The 17,124-nt window shown below is 36.2% G+C and overlaps 1 protein-coding gene across 3 annotated transcripts; it reads right to left on the bottom strand.

Annotated features, from left to right (window-relative positions):
• Nucleotides 1–51: 51 nt before the first annotated feature.
• On the bottom strand, nucleotides 52–13,844 carry LOC128669326 (insulin-like peptide). 3 transcript variants are annotated; one of them, XM_053744079.2, is made up of 5 exons: nucleotides 13,682–13,844; nucleotides 6,241–6,423; nucleotides 2,788–2,908; nucleotides 2,106–2,355; nucleotides 52–748 (listed from the first exon to the last, which is right to left on the bottom strand). In XM_053744079.2, exons 2-5 carry the CDS (start codon nucleotides 6,407–6,409, stop codon nucleotides 611–613), a joined length of 678 nt encoding a protein of 225 aa, XP_053600054.1. In that variant the 5' UTR covers nucleotides 6,410–6,423; nucleotides 13,682–13,844; the 3' UTR covers nucleotides 52–610. The 3 variants fall into 3 exon arrangements, with proteins under 3 accessions (XP_053600054.1, XP_053600055.1, XP_053600057.1); XM_053744080.2 differs by having other exon boundaries at nucleotides 2,114–2,355; nucleotides 13,682–13,842; XM_053744082.2 differs by having other exon boundaries at nucleotides 2,220–2,355; nucleotides 13,682–13,840.
• Between the last annotated feature and the right edge of the window lie 3,280 nt (nucleotides 13,845–17,124).

Here is a 17,124-nt window from a genome sequence, read left to right as displayed (position 1 = left end):
AATGAACTGACGTGTGTATGAAAACAAATTATAAGATGAAAACTGGTCTAGATGTAACTAATGCTATATAATTCAATATCTATACCTACGTCGAAAATACCACGATATTAATAAAAAGCTTAACTTTGTACATGATTAATGCATCCATCGAGTTGATGGACTGTACGAACACATCTTATTTATTAATAGGTACAAAACATACTCATCTATATTTATGGAATATTTTTGAACTAGATTATGTATAATTAGAACACATTAATATTACCTACTCCACCTGAAAGCTGACATCACAAGTTTTGAGAACATTTTTCACTTGTATGTCTATATTGAACAAAACTTGTTCATTTGTCGTATGCTTCAAAGCGTAATTTTATTTAGCTTTTAAAAACTAAAAAGGTGGACTTGCAGATACTTTAACTATGTAGACAGTCAAATCCAATAGGACCTGTACAATTATGCTATGATGTAAAGCCATGACACATTTTAAGACGCTTTTAAAAAGAATGAGCGATTAACAGAATTGATTTTCTGTAAACAGTTGTCAGACGATGTCCGATCATGAGCCATTGTTTCAGTTTCCATGCGATAAAGTCGCGACAATCGGCGTGGATTATGTGTAGATGGCGACATAGGCGTATTTGTTCTCATCTGCGATGGGCAAGTCAGTATTGAGAGTTCTGCCCCACGTTAGCAGGGGCGACACGGTGCCTACTACGGGCGCAGCGCGAGCTGCATTTTCTACGAGGCCCTGTAAATAAAAATAGGTTTTAAAATGATTAAAACTGGAACAATTGAATTGAATTCTCTGTCACCCTGGTCGTTTGGGCGGCAATAGATATTTTATGTGTTTATTTTAAAACTAGCCTCGGCTATCGGCATAAATGATATCCCTTGAAGGGTACCTATTCGATCAAACATCACTTTGCGGAATACATTTTCTAAGACGTTAACTTTATTATAGATGGGGCCCGATGTCACTGATGGCGCGAAAGAGGAGTCATCTATTTTTTTAAAATTTTTCACCATAGGTACTATCGTTTTATTGTCGCACGGTCAGACTCAAAATTTAGCCGTCAATAACCCCTCTTAAGATAACATGCTGAACGTTATGTGTTGAACGTTGTATGTGTGTTAAGTGATTTTGAAAAATATATCAAAAATTGTTAGCTAACTTTCACGCCGTCAGACACGTGGAGCCCCCCCCTTCTATTTATTCTAACATTCTACAGATTCTAACAAGTTATCTAATGGAATTATTTTAGATTGCTTTTCGATCGAATATGTCAATCGGATACGGCCCGCCTCTCATTTATAATATGCGCATAATAATTTATAGACAAACAAGTAGATAAAATCAGAGTGGTATCTGTCGTATCTCCCTCTGTCTCAGACCAACAACGGCTCAAACTTTGCAGCGGACCGTTGTGTGTTGTCTATTTTTACGAGTTTGACTCTATGCAAGTCGAGATTATTATTTGTAAGTTTCGCATTACAACATTAGTATGGGTATGTTAGACAGAATGTAAGAATGAAATTTAACCGTAAATGTATATTGATGGCAAACGGTTACTAAAGGTTTTTTATTAGATACATGTCATGTAGTAAGTTTGTTTCAATTATATACTTTATGTCAGGTGAGTAACTCAGATTACAGAAAAAGAGTAAATACTTACAATAGTTACACTATGTTAGTAGATAGTACCTTTATCATGAATAACGTAGCTACCTAACTATGTAGGGATTACTAAAATTACATTTTAAAAAATAATGATCAAGTAGTAATTAATAGCCAGTGTATGAAAGGGTTCAGTGAGGTGATGTGATACGATATAACGGTAAAGAAATATTAGAACATTAGTATAATAATAGCATTGAAAGCGTTAGTATGAGGGTTAGTTACTCATCACCTATTTTGTTCTCTTGTTTAAAAGTATAATGTCTACTCGTAACTATCTACCCTACATTAGGTAACTACTTAAATTGATACTTTCCAATGGTAACTAAATTGAGGGCGAAGATTTTATCAGTTCTAAATAAGTTAATTTATGAAATCTCTTTAAAAAAAATGTTTAAGAGAACAAACTGGCGATGATGGACAGACACACCATGTTACCCATGAGAGCGGATCGCCGTCGGCCCGAGCGCCGCTTGCGCCGGCACCAACAACGGCGCCCCCGGGCCCGCGCGCGCCCGTACCCGCGACTCCGATTGCGCCCCACCTCGCGCCGCGCGCCTCCTGATTGCGGCCCTGGCACGCTGTTGCCGACCACAGCGGGTGACGGCGGCCCTGCCGCTTGCTCAGCCGATCGGTCTGCTATCATATGCGTTTCTATATCGTCCATCGGTGATTCTGAACTGTTGGAAAAAATATAACAAATTCATTCACATAAGCAGATTTTCTTCTTATACTTTATACGTTTGACCTTTTCACTTTAGATCCAATGCCAGATGTCAGGTGATCCTGGTGAAAGGTCCGCCATCAATGATGACTTTAAAGTACGTATATATTATGTAACGTACGTATACAGTCAACTAGCTACATACTTATCTGTTACCTTGCATGAATGGAGATATAGATAGCGTTGATTTGATCGTAGCGGCAAATTTCTAATGAATTTAAATAGGTTGTAGTGCTGTGCTACAACATCAACAAAACGTTAATCCGATCCGCACATATAAGTATTAAACATACCGATATGACACGTTGTTGTAACCTATTGTCGTAACATTACGTGCCGTAATAGATAGACTCCGCAGAAAGTGATAATCTATAGATGATGCACTCACTAAGCGCTGACTGAGCAGTATTTGCTGAGCTGTTCCCACGTGCACCCCATTGTGCAACATTCGTCTGCTATGCCGAGGTGCCGTCTCCGTCGCACCAGCGACCCAGTTTGTTCTACCACCACTGAAAAATTTAATGCAATGTAGGTATTTTTTAATCTTAAAGCATATCGACGACACACTTATGACTAGGAGGGTGTGTTTAGGAGTTTAAATTATCGTAATCTTCTAACATTTCCTATCTAAGTATTAAATTAATTAGGTGTGCCTTCGAGTAGGATTCCCAACGGAACAAAGTTCTATCCTGAGCAAAAGCTAATTTAGGTAGAGATAATTAAATATTGCTAATTAACAAGATTTACATAACAGAGGGAAGACTATCTATATGTGGCAATTAATTAGTCTATAAGGGTCACAATCACGACCATAGAGGCTAAGAGGGACTTGTTTGTACAGAGATTATAGTAACAGACCATTGTAAAACCGTAGGGGTCATTGCTACGGATACGATATGATTAGATATTTTATATATTGCTAATTATATTATTATTATTTATGACTGCTTTTTATCTACAGCAAAAATACAATCTATTTCCTTGATTCATGACATTACGACCATAAATTTTAAGTTCAATTGGTTTTAAATACTTTAAATACGTTTAATCATACTAAGATTGTTTGGTCAGGGTCGACCGCTTACGACACAATCACAAATGACCGAGTGAATCACAAATGAGTTGTAGTCACTAAAATTATAAGATTTTACTCCTTGAATAAATCGTCTGCTAACAATATTTTTTTAAACCAATTTGCGATGAAGCACCTACTGGGAATACTTGTAAATTCTACAAATCTACATAATTATATAAACATAGTCACGATTGTGTAAAATGACGGTTACGACCTGTGAAAATGTTTCGATAAGAAACGGCGTGTCTGGTCAAAGTTCTATAAGAGTTGTAGATTCCTAATTAACTACAGAAGCTGTGATATACTTTAGTACTGTGTTGTACTTTAAGTTTTTTATTTTATTTAGTAGGCATATCCCTAAATATTGCAAATAGAATTTGATTGTAAGTTCCATCCATTAAAAGCTTGCATGGGCTAAGAGGATTATCGATAAAATTCTAAATCCTTTCGTGATTGTGAATCTGCTTATAACTTCATTAATCTTTTGCATATAATGAGCTTGGTACCTAAATATATAGGCAACTTTTTTGAGAAACATTGACATTAATTGGCACAAAAAAGCAAGACTGAAATGAGACTCTATGTTATTTTTGCCTCCTCAGTATGATATAACTGGCAGTGATAAGAACGGAATGTAAATTGGAATGAAATAACCGAATCATACAAATAAATATGAACATTTTGCACTATTGGCGCGTGATAGATATCTAGTTGTTGACAAAGTAGTAGCGAATATAATACCTAGCGACCTTTACAAGTTACATTGATAGCGGTTGCTGCCTCCCGGATGTGTTATGGATAACTTTCAAAACCCACTCTTTGATTAGATTGAAATGCGATTTTGTTGTAGTTAGTACCTATACAATTTTTCAGGTAACTGACCAATACTTACATTATACATGCACTTTAATTAGATACTGCAATAAAAAAGATTCTATCTCAACCCCGGATCTAAGATTTTTTCGATCTGGGCCTAAATTTTATAGTGGCGCCCTCTCTCTTCAGTATTTGAGAGAAACTGTTAAAACTGACAAATTATATTTCGAATTCAAGGATTTGGCGCCCCATGAAACCGCCGCCCGGGGCAAGTGCCCAGGTGGGCCCTCTTTAGATCCGGGGCTGTCCGGAGCATCTATCTATCCGTTTCTTACATGTTCGTGTTACTAATTAAGGTAGATTTAAATTGAAGGTATTATTTATCAACTAGCTGATGCCTGCGACTTCGTTCGCGTAGCCGAACAATTTTTGGTAAGGAGTCAAAATTATTAAAGAAATTTAACTGTATAGACAAAGCGTAACGATACCTATACAGAAGATGCTCATATGACTGAAATATATATTTCCTATAGTTTAGCTGGACCATTATGACTCTTCTTCGGGGTCTTCGAGTTTTATACATCAACAGGAAATAATAATCAGGTTGAACAACTCTTGTTAAGGGGTCATTTCTATAGTTCCTATAGTTTAGCCGTACCATCATGGGTCATCAGGTGTTCCAGATCTTCGATTTTTATATTTCAACAGAAAATGCTCATCAGGCTGAACAACTTTTAATTTATGTATAAGACTTATATTTGTTAATTGACGTCCTTGGAGAAAAGGCTGCGGTGAAGTTTGTTGCGCCGCTTCTTCTTCACCTGCGCTTTGGAAGCCGGCAGTAGACTTACCTAGTTTAAGTAATTTTTTGACGTCAATAATATCATTCTAAATTGAATAAAGAATTTTGAATTTGAATAACGCGTAATTTCTATATTTTCTATAGTTTAGCTGTACCATCATTGTTTTCCATCTGGTGTTCCAGTTTTCAAAATCGGTAACCTATATTATGCTCAGGCTTAATAGCTATTAAATTACTATGCTTAATATAAGAAAAAAAGTTTCGTTCAAATCCGTCCAGTAGTTCCGAAGATTAGCGTGTATAAACAGACAGACATACAGAGTTTTTTTTTCAAATTCTTACTCTGTTACTATGACTCTATCGCCTAATTTCGTTTTTATGTAAATATATTCAATGTATAGGAAATTTTATTATTTTTTGAATAATTGGGTACGTCAATTTTCATATGCTTAAATAATTACTTAATAATTCTTAAATATATAATACGAGACGGAAATCTTGGCAGCGGCATCCTTGCTCGTTTGATTGCGAAGATGGTACAAGACTTGTACTTTGACCATATACAGAATGCTTGGAATTTATAATATAATTATACAGTTCACGTGGATAAAAATGAGTGCGATACATAACAGTCCTAATTGTCAGTAACGAGCCATGCTAATGAAGTTTATTACTTGTCATACCAGAATATCTTTTAGATATTTATGTCATAAAAATAACTAATTAATTGCATGATATCAAGGGTCATAGTGGCAACAATTTTAGTTCTTTTTATTCCAGATTTATTTAGCAATATTTAATATAATCTATCACGGATTAAATAGGTCAACGCTTCTCTGGTCAGCTAATTAGCAATAAAAACATAAAGACACCTATAAAGTTAGGTATGTAATGATGAGTATTTTACACTTCACAAAGTTTTAAACATTCTATGGTATTTGGTATTTGTTTTACTTTCTCTTCTGTGCCTACGTTTTCCAGATTTTTATTTCCAAAACATTCTTTATTTAAATTCTATTTATTAAAGTTTTTGTTGGTTTGTGTATGTATGGCCTAATCAGTGTGCCAATCTTATAACATTTAATTTTGGAATTTGGAACCTTCCTTATCCACGATTAATTTTTTAAATTTACGAATAATTGAGTTACCTGTAGGTACGTCCCAGGAGGGGCTATTGTAGGCGTGGCAGACCCTGCTCATGATCTCCCCGAGCTGCCGGCCGCAGAACTTGACGGCGGCGGGCGCGGCGCCGCACCGGGCCTGCCACAGCAACGCCACCGCCAACAGCGCCAAGTGCATCGCTCTCTTCACTAGCATTATGGTTTGGCTCCCTACAAACAATATTACCACGTCTTTACTATAATACATGTAGGCATAGTTCTAGGACATGGCGTGCTCGGCTTTGCAATTTTATCGATAATGGTCTTGTCGGTGTAGGATAAAATGTCGGTAAGCCGATATTTATTTATTTAAAAAAAATAGGGATTAACGTAGGTAGGTACGTTATATTCGTAAAACAAGTATTATGTACTTCTGTTACGTGATCCCACCAGGATGTCTTTATCTGCTTTCGTTGAAATACACATTATGATAATATTCTGTCAATATAATTGTTGGGTTTGTTATTGATTTAAACTAATTAAATTGTTTTTATTAAAAATAAATAATTATATAATTACTTATATTTTTACAATTCTTTCTATTACGTATAGCACACGAATATGCAATAATAAATTATAATTTGTATAACTAAAATAATGACTCATCGTTGTAATAATAAATAGGTTATCTATAATTTGCAGACAAGTACAGTTTTTATAAGTTTATTGATTGAAATACGATAAGCATGCGATGTAAACAAACTACCACTTACTCTATTATAGTCGTAGCAAAATCGTAGACGTGACGTAGTCGCTCTGCTACGAGTTTTCTAGTGTACTACGACAAAGCTACGAACTTCCGCTTTGACCAAATGTTTTTTCATTGACGGCTCTAATTGATTTAGTACAGCTTAAATCAATTTATACTAGACGGCAGCAGAGATTATTGATTGATTGCAAAGGTCACCAGTTTATCGTGAATGCAAGATAACGTTACTATTTTCCATGTAACTCGAGAGGCGAGTGCGGGTAATTCGAGTAGTATCTTGCTTTTATACTGAAGGGTAAGGTAAGTGTAACTTGATCCACCAACGCCCATCTCTACTTTGATATTTTTTCATTTCCTAAGTGTATTACATCCAGTGAAATGCATTTTAATATCAATGGTTTGTTATTATTTATTCCACTCCCTATGATTTGATACACATTGCTTATTTATTTCCTTGCCGTTGTTTTACCTAACTATAATTTATCTGCACCGACTTGTTCATTACTAAAAGTCAAGGGTTTGCATCGTGATGTTGTTTGTCCAATGTTTATCAGTAAACAAATAAATTAAGCTTAATTAAAACGCAACTGTGAACTTAACTCGGTACACGCTGGCTTAACGTAATTGTGTGAAGGAAAATAGCCCCTCCAGGAACAGGAAATTTTTAAGTATTTCATTCACTTTAACGAACAATAATCACGTTTTAATTATAACTTTGTAAGTAGCTACAAAATTTATAACAAGATAGGAGACAGTCGAGATACAGGAGTCATTTCTTCTTATGAAATTGCAAACATATATTGATTTTCCGATTAGGTAGATGTATTTATTTTATTCACTTTGTGATTTCATTGAGTAGAACATGAACAATCCATACTAATATTATAAATGCGAAAGTCTTCTGTTTGTCGCTTATGCTTTCACGGATAAGCCACTGGACCGATTTTGATGAAATTAAGAATATTATAACCGAGGTCAAGGCAACCGCGGGTAACAACGCTAGTATAATAGAAGTATAAAAAGTATGTTATTCGCACTTATTTGTGGCAATATCAACATATTTCTGCGAATCTTCAGACAAAATATGTCAGGATGACATCACCTTCATTGTCCATAAAAATGCAAATCAGCTTCTTCCTTTCGTTAAGTGCCGTTTCATTCCAAGAATAGTATAGGGTGGGTGCTACATCAAACCGTTTTGTTAACATCATGGTGTAGGCTTGTATCCATTACCGTACGAGAAGGAGACGATTCTATTTATAGCTGAGGCTCGAGATACAACTGATTTGCAACGTGAGTACATGGCCGTGTGTGAACTGGAGTAACATCGATGGCTATCGTTAGTTGCATGTATACCAAATGGTCTGTGCATGTATACGTTGTATACTCGCAGCCACAGTACTGAGGTTTCTTTGATATTATGACACAACTGTTTGTTTCTTGTTAAAAAATAACACTGATGCAAATCTTATGTATTTATTTACATATTTATTTACGAGTAGATTATAAACATTATTTAATTTAAAATAGGTCAAAGGTCTAATTTCCAAATAATGCTTTGAAATTCAAAGCATCAAATCAAAATTTGACATCTAATTCAATAGCAAGTTTATTTCATGTGCAGGGTGCATGCTAAATATCAACTTTTGAGTGCTATAGATTCGGAGTACCTAAAGAGAGATTGTATAATATGTCAGTTATGTGGCTCATATTAGGTTTTTGTCTATGGAACCCCAAACCTGGCGAACATATCGACTAACCGGTATTAAATTTATTATGTTTGGGAATCACAAGCGCCTCGCGCTTGCGTGTAATGTGTCACCGCGACACTCGGTCACACGCTGAGCGCGTGGCCACGTCGCGTCACCGTCTCGGGGTGCTACGCTCAAAGAAGTTAGTTCCTTACGGACATATAATTCTTCCATGACTCCTGTTACTTTTTGATTGTAGATAATTATTATACTTCGTCATATTTGTTATTAGACTATTAGTCGCCAAACTCGCAAAATTTCTGCATGTTTTGAAAAAAAATATGACTAGGTTCAGCTTAGATATCTTCCTAAAACTTTTCCCGAATAACGTGAAGATAAATTCTAATTGTAAATATCTTAACAAAATATTTGTGTAAACCAAAGTAAGTACTGCAAAGAAGAAAATTTTCTTGAGAAAATGTATCAGATCAAATCTTGACAAGATGTATTGAAATTTAAAGAGATGTAAAGACAAATAAAATTCAAATATAATATTCCAATGTAATAATTTTCATCACATGTATTTCTAGTAGACGGAGTCGGCGAAGCGCTCGCGCCGGTCCCCGCGCCGTGCCGGTGCTCCTGCACTCGATTGGATAATTACATGAATCTCCGACCGATCAGCCTTGCTACCTCGGCTGCTAGCCACAGTCAGTGGTCTGGATCACTGTTTGTTTGTGACAAGTGGCAATTTGCGGAACGTGCTCACGTTTTTCCACCAGTTTGTTTGTTGTGCTACGATCTCGATCTTCTAGAGCCTTCTTATTGCTACGTGCACTGAGACGAAGCAGCCGACCTAGGTATTTGGTGCATAGTGGGTGTATATAAATATTAACGAACACATCGACGGAGGGCCGGTGGGTTGCTCCCGACTACGTTCCATGTCGAAATTTGTAAAAATATGCTTAATTGACGTTTATGAAATTTTGTTAAAATTGTATAGTGACTTGACAATAAGTACTTTAATATTCGAAGATAATCAACGCACACATTAATATTGTCTATATTCATTCAATAAGTACCTATTCTGAAGTCAGAAGACTGGATCAAATGTTTTGTTTTCTCCATTGATCGTGGAATATTCCCATCCAAAGTAGGTATTATTCAACCGTACGAACAACGTCAAGAGAACACAATAGACAAACGTTTTTTTGATCAAGCCAGAACTTCTTAGAAATGCAATTTAAGCCTGGTAAAAACAAACGTCTGGCTGGGCCTTGGCGGCGCCTTTGGAGGTTATTCGTTTGACCTTATATAAGGGCATATAACATTAGTTTTTTTTGCATAGGTTGTATTTTCAAAGGAACAAGTGAACTTACAGTTTTAACTTTCGTGTTATGGGCTCATTTGTGTTGTAAAGAAACATTGTTACACATAAAGATCATAAAATATTAATGATTTTGCAAGAAATATATAGTTTTCATAAATACTGGGTATCATGTAGGCTTATACAGGTACTAATTTAAGTTTTATATTTTCTGTAAGGTTCTTACCTCGTACCTTTTATCGAGTTAATAGACGGGCGTCATTAGTGATGTCGTAAATACCCTCGCATCTACTCGCACATAGGTACATATAAATTGCAATAAATGTTGCCTTTGCACTTTAGTTGTAAAAATCTTGTACTCACGAGTGGTTCGCAAAAAAAAGTGAGGCAACGTGACCGTTTGATCGTGAGAAGTGTGACCATGGGTTACTTGCAACATGACAACAAGGCGGCGCGACAGACGATGGCAATAGCGATGGTAACAAAAGACAAATTGAGACTTGGTGAGGTCAAGTGCGGCGGCTCGCCCAATTGGCGATCTCCCAGGTCAGTGCCTTCAGACGCAGTTTAATAGTTACCTAATAGTAAAATAGTAAGCGACGTGTGTGATCTACCTAATCATTCATATGATACCTACAATTATAACGACTGCTGTTGTCTACTAAGACGAGACGCGCACCTTCCAACTACCTGTGGCTTCTCGAAACAGTAGTAAGTAGGTAGTTAATGTAATCCTAAGTATCGTATCGTATCTACTCGCTATCTACAATATGAGATCTTGTTCTTAAGTTTATGGGATTTATAGGTACATATCAGTCTATCTCCTAAAATAGTTCGACGAATAGGTCTTGTCCTCCCAGAAACTTGGTTTGATCCCGTAATAGGCGAACGCCGACGACGCAAGCGACTGTTGGATGACCCTCACAAATAACTACTAGAGGTCACAGGTGTTTTCGTCTACAGTCGAATAATGACCGCCTTCGACCCCAATTTTAAAGTTGACCTACCGAAGTTCAAACACCTACACGATGCCATACACCCGGACCATTTGTGAAAGATATCATACAATGATTTGTTTTATTCTACAAAGTAAGTTCGTGAGAGTAACTTCAAGCTATTCCCTATATGATAACCTTTCTCACATTTTAAAACCGTACTCACTACGTACGGTCATACTGTAGATAGTTTATTTGTGTGAATAGCTATAAAAATTTTACGAGCATGGTAGTTGTAAAACCTGACAGTAATTGCACTGGTTTCGTTTAATTTTGCTGTGAACTTCCTCAGTGATTGATTTATAACTCATTGTGACTACAACTCCCTGTCTTTTACGATTGTCAAATACGTCCAAAACACACCAGTAACCAGTTAAATAATTATAAGAAAACTTTCCGTTTTGTCTTTGTCTGTACTATAAATTATATAGCTTTCGAGACTGGAAGTTTTCACCGACTCTCATATAACAATAGCAATACAAATGAACAAAAGGAAGAAAGTGTAGGGTAGGAACCTTAGTTATCGTGTGCCAAGTCATTAACGTTACATTACCGAATTCCGCGATTTCCGAAGAAATGTTTTGGTAATTCTAATTATATTAATTGTTTATGAGTACCTATTATTTTGTTTAGTATGGGCACGAACAAATAAAATAAATTTAAGTAATTTGTTTACGTTTTCTGTTCTGTGGTTGCTTAGATGCCAGTAAACCATTTTAATGCTTCTCATATAAACAGTATACTCACGTAAACTCATATAACAAATTTTTAATTTCATGTTAAGTACCTACATGGATATTGTACATTATTTACACTCAGTTAATGGGCTGTGGGCTATAAAACCAAAAATAGACTCTTTTAGTGTATACGAAGTAGTTAGACAGGAAAATGTTTTGCTAACAGGTTGTTAACATCACCGTACAATTAGAAAGGTTCTGCGAAGGAAGAGCTCACATATTATGTAGGTGGGTACCTAGGTATGTTTTATATGTTTTTCTCGTCGTGGTAGGTAGAGGAGGTTCGGGTTACTTATTACATATACATATTACACAGCGTACAATAGAGGTTGACAGAGATCGGAAGTATTATCCCGTGTTCGCCCCGATTAAAAATTATTTTTGTTCTAGATTTTTTTCGACTCATTTTTCTTATTACTTCATTGTACATACAAACGTGTAGTACATTCATACTACACGTTTGTCTCACTTTATTGAATTTTAATTTGTCTAATTAATTTATTAATTTGGTGTATAAAGTTACGAAGAAAACATTTGTTATGGGGAAAACACGCAATAACTTTTTTGGTCAATAGAGTGGTTTGGTTGGCCATTACCAATTACCATAGCTTTACAGTCATGACCATCATCAGTCATTGTAATGTCCCCATTACTGATAGGATAGGTTGGGCCTTGACGGTAGCTCAATATAGTTTCAAATATGGGCAAAGATTGGACTAATCTGACATCATTTTAATCTTCTATAAAGTGGTGTCAGTCTCGGGTCAAACAGAAATCGACAATAAAGATTAGGTACCTATCTGCTGTTTGTAATCAGCAAAATTGCAGTGTGCACGCCCAGGGTCGGATCTAGAGATCTGAAGGCCCTAAGGCAACAAAGGAGCGTAGGTTCCTAAATAATTTCTTGGATAGTGCTTATCTTCGGGTAGACCTAGGTTTAGACTTAGTCATCCTGGCTAAACCTAGGTGCAGCCGATCATAGATGGTTAAATGTAGATGTAAGAGTAGGCCAATCGTGTGCATGCGTTCTCAAGACCTGACATGAATGCTCCCTGAAGTCCCTAAATATGAGTTCATGCGATTTTCGGCTTCATTGATATTCTCGTCTTATGTTTTTTTTAAGATATTTACTTACTTTTTAAATGAAGTAAATCCAAAAAAGTCCAAAAGTATGGATTAGTCAATTAAATCAGGGCCAAAACTCGCATGCACTCATATTTAAGGATTAGCGTTCCTGTCAGGTCTACAAACGGATGCACACTATTTCTTTCAATAAAAGCTAATATTACTTACATTTAACCATTTGTGACCGGCTGCAGCTTGGTCTTGTCGTCTAAATCTAGGTGTAGCTTCACTTCGGGGTTTAGCCGTAACCTATCTAATGTGGAGGAATGCAAATCAAATTAATCCCCAAAGCCCTTTCTTGTGGACGCCCCAGGGCAGGATAGGAAGAGCTACGCGCCATCTATTACAATATGCGTATTCATATAAGAAAACAGGAATTTTATTTTTCAATTCGGATCGGGGTAGTTTCGATATTAGTGTTAAAGCAAATAAATTCTGTAGCGGTACTGCACGCCATTCGAAAACAATCTGTGTATCAGTTTGAATTCCGTATAAATATCCCACTCTACATGAACATGACCTACGACTACGAGTAAACTGATAGAAACTTCGACAAAAAAAAAGTATGAGATAAATAAAAATCAGATCGGGTAGAAAAATATGGAGCTTTGAATCAATTTTTATATCCATAATATCTATTGTGGAGATTCGCATAATACGTACATTTGATTTGTGTATTTAGTTCAAATTCTATCAAGCAAAAATTTTGAAGAAATTCAAGAAATTAGGAGGATATAAGGAAGTTCTTGACATAAAACCACATTACTTTTGAAGATCGCTGGTAAAATCAGATCAGCGGCTGACTCGGATTACAAATAATTCTCGTATTCGAAGGCTCGACTTACCTTATCGATATTGAAGATGAGTTGTTGACGTTGCGCGCTGTCGCCGCCGGTCGCACTTGGACTACTGTTGCCGAATGCAGATCCGCGGTGTATACGCGCGAGCTGCGCGTGCGTTGGCGGGAGCGCCGGCTTTGTCACGCTGCCGCCAGCGCGCGCGTCGCTGGCTATATACAGACGCGGCTGATGGGCGGCACGGCCGACCCGACACGCCCCGCGCCGCGCCCCGCCCCGCAACACCACAACAAACACAGGCGCACCTGAAAACCATTTCAATCCCAGGGTTAATGACGCTGAACCCAAGCATTTTAAAACCCAGATTTTTCCCTGAAAAGACTTCCCCGAAAATATTCATACTGCTTTTCATGCTTAAGTGTTCCCAATTTCATTTTAGCGGGATCTACAAAACCTTGAAATTTTGAAGATTTGTTGACTCTATTTTTATCCAGTGTGCACGTCATCCTTACTTTATTCAAAAGTAGATGTGGATCTGGTCTACAATGGAACAATAGTTCCATTGTAGACCAGAGTTTTCACTGAGAGCCAAACCTGGTTTTGGAAGTTGGAACTTTTACAGAATTATATAACGATTAACGTACTTTATTAACGTACGTACAGAATTATTAACGTACTTACATACTCAATTAATATTGAATAATAAAAATTATAAATAAATATGTAGGTTATTAATGACATTAATTATAAAATATATTATAAAGCTTTAATTGGATTATAATCAAAGCAATTAAATGCTAATAGAAATTGATATAAAATCTTGTTATTATATAATAATTGTATAATTACCTTATAATATTTTTTAAAAAGAATTATAAACATTACATTTACAAAAATGCTAGTCCGTACAGTTCGTTGCCTTGAGGTAACGTGCCCAGAAGGCTAGCAGTATTACACATTATTACAGTTTACCAGCCTTTTAATTCCCAACTATACTGACAATATTATACCAATCACGTTAGTGCATTTTACATTTTCACCATATACCTAGATTGAGGATAAATGTATCTATTAAAGCTATTAAATAAATAAGACTCAGTAAATTTCCCAGAGAATTAATATCGGTAGTTAATACTTGTCACACAAGCAAGACAATAATCTTATTAATATACTTTATTATTTATTTAATCAATTGGCGTGATGTATTAAGTACCTTATTATTAAAAATATTACTTTTAATAAAACCAATAAACTGGTTTATCATATCATCACGAAGGGATGGAATACCCCGTGTAGGTTCACTGACAGAACGACACCAAACACAACACAACAGCATCGAAGTCACTGACATCGGGCTATAAATACCAGATTCTTTGCAATATTGTTGGGCTTAATATAGAACCGCTATTTACAAACAACGTGACAATTTATTGACATAATAAGTTCCCTACGCTAATGAGTATTAATTGCATAATAAGTGTGTCGCTCGTCGCAGGATGTCGTAGGGATGTTTGTACGTAATTAATTTTAATTTGATCCCTTAACGCCTCTGCCACACAGTGACAGTACACAGTTTTTCCTCATAGTGGTGAAGTAAAATAGTATGTACTGTCTCTTGATAACTGACAAATAGTTTTACGCGGAAAACCGGGTCAGGCAGGCGTAACATTGTTTACCCATGCTTCCGTTATCAACACGTCTGCTCATTTAATATGTGTCGATAAGCTTGAAAGCTGTCAGACTGGAACGCCTGGCGCTAGAGGCTGGCATGGCGCCTCCAGACACGGTTGGGAATCTCGAGTTATTTATAGAATCTGCTATTATCATGTTGCTATTAATGGACATATGCCATTCAATTAAAGTAACATTACTCCTACGCATTAAGCTACTTTGTAATGTACCTAACTAAACGAACTACCGAAGTAGTCACTGAATTATTTTATTCTTATTTTCCAAAATATATGGTAGGTAATCTCTATATATAGGAATTATTCAAAATTCCATTCATTTGTCTTTGAATTTGACTAATGATTGCTTTGTGATAAATTCCTGTTCCTCGTGACTGACCTTCTTAGTAAACATTTGTTATTTAAGTATGTACTTTGCCTTCGGTGACATCCAGACAGCAAGCAAAATAAACCTTGGTACATCCTCCCTCCGTGTCAGTCAAGCTGAACCTACATTACCAGCGACATAGCGTCTGTTATTGTATCAAACCACTGCCCTAATTCTGTTGTTACAATTTGGGCCGAAGTGATTTACAGAACATAACGTTGGTACCTAAAATGCATATGATTGATATTCACAATCTAGTACATGACAAGGCCAGATCATGTTCTGTACAGCTATTAACTACGAATAAACAATGCCTCATTAAATACAAGTAAATGACAGAAATAGACAGACACCCCTGCCTGACCTGTGACTAAGGAGGAATGGTACTTTGCTCTTATTTTGTTGTGTGATTGATTACCAATATCAATTTGGAATTCTTGAGTTGATTTCATTAATGCAAGTACTTGTCACAGACTAACTATTGACGTTTTTTAAAGCACTCTTTTTTGCCATTTTCTGTTTGAACCCAAAGTTTGACTGGAAGAAAATGCCTTGTGTTTTTGGCCTATGCTTAAAGTCCACCTATTATTAACTATGAAGTATTGCAATTAAATTTATAAAGTAACAAATAAATATGCATTGCTTATCAATCCTTAAAAAGTTCCAAAGCAGGTACTGCTTAAGAACAGTAAAATAAGATTGAGCGGGCAGTTAAAAGATCGAATCGTGAGATTCCTTAATATCTTTAACTACCCGAGAGAATTTGAGATAAAAGTTAGTACCTATATACAACCCGTTTTTATTTCAAAAACAAGACGTCCATTCGTGTTAATATTTTAAGTTGCTATTGAAAATGAAACATTGTATTGGTCGTGCTCCATAAAATATTTCACATGAAGCCGTATGCTGTGCCACTAGCAAAGTAACTCGTAAAAATATGACTTTACCCGCCTTTACACTATTCCAGAAACTATAAAACAAACATACATGCTGGCCAGGTCTTTCATATTGGAACTAGCAAATGACTAACTTCACAGGATTAGCGAGTCAAAGTACGAACTTGCAACCGAGCAGATGTCTGTCTGACCAGCCACGGCTTTACGATGTTATGACTGGAAAGCTACGGTTGCTTGCCTCTGTTTTGTGAAGTAATTTTACTGGTGATTTATTATCTATGGTACATACTCGTCTACATAGCTAGTTCCGCGGTAATATTACTTAACAATATGTTGACGGGTGTAAAAATACAACTGGTAGTGCTTGTTTGCACTACCAGTCGTATTTTTACACTTATAATATTTATTAATTGAGTAGTGAGTTTACATTACCATCCTCTACATACATTCCACTATAACTTTTCCCCAACCTTGGAACGTCAAGTAGTGTGCACTTACGGATCCACCGCCACGATTTTACGATTGCCCAAGTAATTGTAG

The sequence above is a fragment of the Plodia interpunctella genome, chromosome 4 (genome assembly GCF_027563975.2).
Source record: "Plodia interpunctella isolate USDA-ARS_2022_Savannah chromosome 4, ilPloInte3.2, whole genome shotgun sequence".
NCBI classification, from domain to species: Eukaryota; Metazoa; Arthropoda; class Insecta; order Lepidoptera; family Pyralidae; genus Plodia; species Plodia interpunctella.
The sequence above is the reverse complement of the archived record's forward strand: the minus strand, read 5'-3'. Positions and strand labels throughout refer to the sequence as shown.